The sequence below is a fragment of the Primulina eburnea genome, chromosome 7, assembly GCF_022965805.1.
Source record: "Primulina eburnea isolate SZY01 chromosome 7, ASM2296580v1, whole genome shotgun sequence".
Taxonomy (NCBI): Eukaryota; Viridiplantae; Streptophyta; class Magnoliopsida; order Lamiales; family Gesneriaceae; genus Primulina; species Primulina eburnea.
Genome location: NC_133107.1, coordinates 2,455,893 through 2,462,857, shown reverse-complemented (window position 1 = coordinate 2,462,857; position 6,965 = coordinate 2,455,893). Strand labels below are relative to the sequence as shown.

The window sequence follows — 6,965 nt, the reverse complement described above, 5'->3', positions numbered from 1 at the left end:
TTGTCTCATGGAAATTTTTATGGCGAAGATATACCCAGTTCACGAGAATAATATATGTATATATTCTGAAATTTTCTCAGCTCCCAATGGTCAACTGCTTTAACATTGAATATCGATTTTAAGATGCATTTTAAATCGATCATAATTATTAATAAAAAATTATAGATAAATCGAGAGGGGTTGGATAAAAAATATTTCCCAATCGAAATTATCTACAAGGTGGACGAGTTTCGTTCAAGAAATATCTTATTTTTTGGATTTCAAATGACTAACATCATGGATACTAGTTATTCTGTACACACGATGTGTGTGTACAGTCTTTTTTTTTTTTTTTTTTTATCATTATCGATGACTAAAGTAAAATTTGACTAATTATGGAGAGATTAAATTGATGAGTGAGTCTCATGTGAGACTGTCTCACGGATCTTAATACGTGAGACGGGTCAACCCTACTCATATTCACACTAAAAAGTAATACTCTTAGCATAAAAAGTGTTACTTTTGTATGTGTGACCCAAATAAGAGATCCGTCTCACAAATAAGATCCGTGAGACCGTCTCACACAAATTTTTACCTAAATTGATATCTGAATTGTTAAAATAAAAAAATAAAAATAAAGTGTGTGTTGAAATTTAAAAACAAAAGTGTAAAATTAGAAAAAATAGTCGATGTACTTTCTCGATGGTTACTATCATATCCTCAATTTTAATAAATAGAATAGATACTCGTAACACATTACTATGTTTTATAATAAGTTTATAAAAAGAGATGTAATTTGATAGTATAATTTTGTTGACGGGTCTGAAGTATACAGACATCACCAAATCATCTCCAAATACGTTAATCCAGCCCATTTCCCCATCCGCATACATGGCCCAATCAAACTCCTTTCGAGGTCCATAATGGAGTTGGGTTCTACTACTTACCCAACTCCAAGTATTTAATTATTTACGGGGTCTCCAAAATTTTAATTTTTGAAATTACTGCGTATGATATATTTGATTTAATAATCACCCTAATGTTTAGATTCAAATCAAATCAATATTTAATGAAAATAAAATATAGTCAATCAATAGTGATTGAATCCTTTGAGTCAATTTAAATATTTCAACTCAAAGATAAATATTACTAAAATGTCATATCAGGGAAGTTTTTATGTAAACAACACTTGGTCATAAAAAATAAACAAATACAAAAAAATAAAAATACAAATAAAAAACTAAAAGGGCAAGTCACTACATTCTTAGTGCAGAATGTTGAGCCAACTAGGTGATGTAGACCCTCATTATACTCTGTCCAAACTTGATAATAACATGAACAGAGACCTGACCACACTGCTAATTATCACTTGTCTAAACTTATCAAGCATTTTTGTAAGAAACCGACAGCCTTTTCTGTAGTAACTTTGGTCATCCAATGACTTACTTTCTTGCTAAGTTAAAATTTTTTTCAAAATATTGAAAAAAAAACCATTAAAACACTCAATCCGCGCTACGAGCGCGGACGTGCACACTGATCCGTCGCCTCCGTAAGACGGACGTGGCTTAGCTTAATATACGACGAAAATTAACAAAACCGTCGCTAATTAGCGACGGTTTTAAAAACCGTCGCTAAACCGTCGCTAATAATAGCGACGGTTTATAATCCGTCGCTGTAATGGAATCTGCCACGGTTTCAAAAACCGTCGCTCATTTAGCAAAGGTTTTAACCGTCGCTAAATGCCTAAAACCGTCGCTAAATGCGCATAGACGAAAAAAAAGACAAGAAATAGGGGTGTTCATCGGTCGATTTTTTTCTCTATCTGCACTATGCACTAGGCGTGTTCATCGGTCGGTTCGGTTTTAAAAATATATGATCCGATACCCGAATCATTTTTCTTCATATTGGTTCGGTTTTCTACCAAAACGGTTCGGTCGGTTAATTCGATTTTGATATAATTATTTAAATTAATAATATAAATATATTGTAAAATATAATATGTTAACTTTCTACATGTTTTCTTAGTAAAATCTTTAAATATAAGGTCTAAATTAATTAAGAAAACAACAATCAACTAAAAATTGCTCAAAATAGTTCTTCATTCACTAAATATCATATCAAAATATATAAAATAAATAAAAATATAAAAAAATCATTAATTTAATGAAATTTCGATTTTTTCGGTTTTGACATATATAATCCGAAATCGACCAAATAAACTTTGGTTTAATATTTAGATCTGAATTTCAAAATTCGATTTTCGGTTCGGTTCGGTGTTCGGTTTCTTCGGTTTGGATTTTCGTTTTTATCCGAAGTTTGAACACCCATAATCTTCACTACAAAAAAATGGCTTTTCGCAGCGCAAATTCTCTTCCCGCAGCGTATATTGCACGCTACAAAGTTGCAGGCCGTTGAAAGTTCAAGATTATCCGCAGCGTATATGTGCACGCTGTTGATACAATTATGTGTAGAGTGCGTAGAGGTAGGTATCTCGAAATTAAAGTGTGCGTCATAACAACAAACAAGTTGAAATTGTCACATCGATAATATTGGATCGTCGATCGGGATTATAATGAGATTAATATAATGAGGACATGGATCGTGGGCTTGCAAGAGTATAAGCCCATCATGCAAATTTATTAAAGTTGAAATTTATTAAAATTCTAATTTATTAAAATTCTCATTTAGCGACGGTTATGGCGACGGATTATAAACCGTCGCGTGTGTTAGCGACGGTTTAGCGATGGTTTTTAAAACCGTCGCTAATTAGCGACGGTTTTGTTATATTTTCCGTCGCTAATATTATCTGATGCTGACAAAGACCAGCGTCCGTGCTTACGGAGCGCGGACGCTGATCCACGTGTGCAGCGTCCGCGCTCCGTAAGCGCGGATTGGGGTAGTTTTGAAATGGTTTTTTTTTTTAAATTATTTTTGAAAAAAATTTTTAAAATTAGATTAATTTTAATAAAAACCCTACTTTCTTGGACTAAAGTGCTATAATCTAATTGCTAATTGAGTGAGTTTGGATTCAGAATCACTTGATTTTGATTTGTACGCACACCCTTAAGTATAGGGCCTGATCTTTACTCTAGTAACAAAAATATAAGGTTCTCAAAATATCTACACACTCATGTGGAACATGGTAAATTTCAATAATATGAACAAGGCTTAGGTACAGATTTAGCTTTTGCGTGGGTTGGAAATCTTGATGATGCCATCAGTTCCATCTGAATTTGCATATTTCTGCAATCCTTTTCTAGTTCCATCACCCTCCAGTGCATGCATTGTAAATGTGCTTTGATCTTCTTGTTTTCATCTGAACAATCGAGTTTCTTAGCATAGAGCACAATTTGCTGATCAGCGCAGCCATCTTTCATCCCCTTTCGTGATGTTTCGAAAGCTGTAAAAGGGGAATCTGTGAAGGTAGCGGGGATGGTATCTTGAAGCAATCCCTTTAACTTGCATTGCTGGGGATCTGTGAAGGTGGCAGGGCTCGTATCTTGAGGCAATCCCTTTAACTTGCATTGCTGCGAAAACAGGGCATGGATAGCAGATTTTGGTGGAAATTTGGTGTTTTGAGAGAGGTGGTTGAATGCTTCTGATGAGAGCTTCTCATAGTTTAGCCCAAAACAGGCTTCCGTTTTCTGTTCTTCGGACAAACCAGAGTGAACCTGCATCAGTGAGAGCTTTTAGGCAGGCGTTCTACATGAAATAAATACAAGAATGGACTTTGCTAGCACCCCAACTTCCTTTTCATATTTTATAATATGACACATCCAATTATCAGGAAAATCCATTGCTCAAGACTTCAAGGATCCTCTGTTATCTTTAAACAATTTGTTGTGGGATGGAATATTACGAAAAATTCATGCAACGTCTTCACAAATCTAAGAGAGTATTTAAAGTATACCTCGAAATACAAATTCAACGCATAGTAAATTTCATCACAAGAATCTCGAGCATAGTCCGGTAGAGCGTTGATTAGGGACAAGAACTTCAGAGGCTTCAAGCACGGATCTGGGGCGACTTCGAGTAGATATAAATCCATCAAACTTGATACTTTTTTCAGTCTACCCAACGGCACGCAACATACTCCTTTTCCTAGAAAATATTTAAAAAACTTGAGAACAAGATCCACATCATACAGGTGGTTTCTCTGGATTGGAGATCGGAGAAGCAAATTATCTAATGTAGCCTCATCCAATCGTGAGCCGATCATGTTCTCTAATTTAGTCCTGCAGCATTGGCTTATGTCCAAATTCACAGAAACTCGAAGAATCCCAAATAAACTCTTGTATGACACGGACTGAGTACCTAAAGAATTAAGCATCTCAACCACCATCTCGATGATTTTAATTTTCTTATCCACCGAAGCAGAAGGAAATCTTGATTTTTTATAGAACAAGAGAAACCTACAAATGTTTCCATTGTCGATATTCCTGGAAACCAGCGACTTTATGATCATTTCAATCAAACAGGTGTCTAATGACACCAGATCTTCAAACCACCACGAACCCCGGGCAAAATTGTTCTTTAGGCCATCGGTGCTCCTCGTATCACATGAGAATCTGAACCCAATGCTATCTGGTGAAGAAGTGGATGGACAAGAGCTCGTTTCACAAGATGATGCAACCCTTTTAACGAGACAATCCAAGAACTTGGCGAGTGTACCAAGGGAACAAATTTCAGGAAGCAGTTCCTGACACTGTTTTAGAGACACAAGAAGCTCCGACCAAGTCCAATACTTGATCTCTTCAAGTGATTTTTCCACTTGCTCACAAAGATTTTCGGTTCTGGTGACAAATTTGTTCATTTCCAGGAAGTATGCAGCACATGTGAGTTGAGAAAGATACAAAGGATTTATATTCACTTTTCCATTGTTGTAGCAGAACCGTGTGATGAGCTCGAAATTAGCTGCCCCTCCGGGAAAGTCCTGGAATATCACCTTCTGACGGTAGTTCACGCCTTTGGATTTACCCACTAGCTTTTCTATTCTTCCAGAATACGATGATAAAACTTTCTACAAGAATTTTTTGCACAACAAAAACAACATTAGATGCAAAACCATGCACCATTTGGTGAAACTAATACAAATGATGGAAAACCGATTAATGCATGCTAGCAGAAAGCAGATGACACATTGAAACAAACAATTAAGCCAACGGATTGAGACAACCGTAAAAAGCATGAAGTCTGGACTAAACCACTCCATTATCTCTTAAAAAAGAGAAACACCATGATATCAGGGACGGAGATGGAAGGACCAATGAAGTTCCCAACATGGCCATCATAGGAGTAGCTAGTCACACAAGGTAGAAAACCAAATGAATTTGACAAACTTCAAACCCGTCAATTTTTTAAAACTATAATAAGACCACACCCTCGCCGCCCAACATCGGAGCGTGGATTACAAATAGCCAGATCAGTCGGACAAAATCTTTAAAACACCCCAAAGGAGAGTCAGTGTTACTCCAGATATATCAAGTTACTGTTAACAAAGGTTGGAGGACTAACTAACCCCAAACTAGCTCAAGGGGGAATGTCAAAATGCAAATTACTCAAATCCCCACGTCTCGAGACTAACTTATTGGGTACCATCAAATAGACACAAGTTGTTGATATGACCACTATGTGGACATAACACGTCCCTCTCACGCCAGGAATGAACATCTGGAGCGGGAGTTACAAATACTAATTGTGGGCAACGGTGGCTAATATGGCTGTCCAAACATAATCGGTGAAACCCGGTCTGATACCAGTAGATGGACTTGGACAATCACCCCAAAAGTAGTGGGGAGGATTGTCCATTCCATATATACACTCAAAGTTAATATCTAACGGGGAAACCCGTGAAAATGGGAAAACAGTTTCAATCTAAAATGACATCAGTTCTTTAGTTCCTCGAAATATGTGAATGAAGCAAAAGTAAAGGTGGACGCAATAAATGCCCATAAAAAATAGGTGATAAAACGATGACAATAAGTGGCTAAATTTTACACAATAATTCAATGGAACTCGGGGCTAAAGTCCGGTACTTTTAGCTGCGCATTTCAAGATGGTGTACTAAATGCAGAACAACGTTAATGCACAATGTCAAACAATAATTGTGAAATGATACGTCGGATTAATGAAGTGTCCCGATTATTCTACCTTAATGGAGTATATAGATGAAATGGTAACGATTCAAGATTTCATCTCCAGCCACAAAATTAAATACCTTTCAACTCTTAAAAAACAAGGCAAACTATGCAAGGAGACAAAGATAAACAGTAAAAGAACATAATTTTTTTTACCGCATCCACAATGAAAATCTCTTCTCCATTAACATCCACTTGGAGTTCAACATATTTATCCACACCCATACCCCAAATAATCAAAGAACTCCAAGGAGAAAAGGGAAACCCACGTCAGATCAAAAAATTTTTTGGTACCAATCAAAGAAATGGCAAAAACATAAGAGTTTAAGCCCAGTTTGAACATTATAAAAAGGTCAAACACGATATTCTGAGTAGGTGAATAAAGACAAGCAGAAAAGGGTCGCATTGGTTTTCGGAAAAATGGTGGGTCAGTTAGTGCAGAAGCGGCGGTTTCTTGACACAGGCGTGAGGAGAGACAGGAGTATATGCGAAGCAACAAAAATCTGGGAATGCCCAGAAATTGACATGAACGAGCTTACAATATTTGAGGATAAAGAAAATGGAGATCAAAGATATGAATGACAAAAAGAGCAAGGAGCAAGACTTTGCAGAAAGTATAGTGATTGAGTGCCAATGATATATTTCTGACATTCTTGCGCACTGTGCTGTTTTAGGGTGGATTCTTATTTAACTTTTAAAAAATTCAACTAAATCGATGTGAAATCTTATGTTTAAAAAAATCCCAATCTGGATAATTATTTCCTTTAAAACAAATTCACAAAAATTATCATGTGATCATTTCACTCCTTAGTTTGCGAGACATTTTCTTATTCGAATTTAATTATTAAA

General features: G+C 36.2%; 1 protein-coding gene across 2 annotated transcripts; it reads right to left on the bottom strand.

Annotated features, from left to right (window-relative positions):
- Positions 1-2,960: 2,960 nt before the first annotated feature.
- On the bottom strand, positions 2,961-6,762 carry LOC140836553 (BTB/POZ domain-containing protein At3g22104-like). 2 transcript variants are annotated; one of them, XR_012119120.1, is made up of 4 exons: positions 6,273-6,762; positions 3,890-4,999; positions 3,035-3,650; positions 2,961-2,987 (listed from the first exon to the last, which is right to left on the bottom strand). XR_012119120.1 is itself a non-coding variant. In XM_073202153.1 (3 exons), the coding sequence occupies exons 1-3, from the start codon at positions 6,339-6,341 to the stop codon at positions 3,129-3,131; spliced, it is 1,701 nt and encodes a 566-aa protein (XP_073058254.1). In that variant the 5' UTR covers positions 6,342-6,762; the 3' UTR covers positions 2,973-3,128. The 2 variants fall into 2 exon arrangements, 1 of the variants encoding a protein (XP_073058254.1); XM_073202153.1 differs by having other exon boundaries at positions 2,973-3,650.
- Positions 6,763-6,965: the final 203 nt, after the last annotated feature.

Bases quoted from the DNA above. Each gene is read 5' to 3' on its own strand.
- LOC140836553 (XM_073202153.1), bottom strand. From the start codon at position 6,341: ATGGGTGTGGATAAATATGTTGAACTCCAAGTGGATGTTAATGGAGAA. The intron at 5,000-6,272 runs GTAAAAAAAATT...AAATTCTTGTAG, and splicing joins AGATTTTCATTGTGGATGCG to AAAGTTTTATCATCGTATTC. The intron at 3,651-3,889 runs GTATACTTTAAA...TCACTGATGCAG, and splicing joins CGTTGAATTTGTATTTCGAG to GTTCACTCTGGTTTGTCCGA.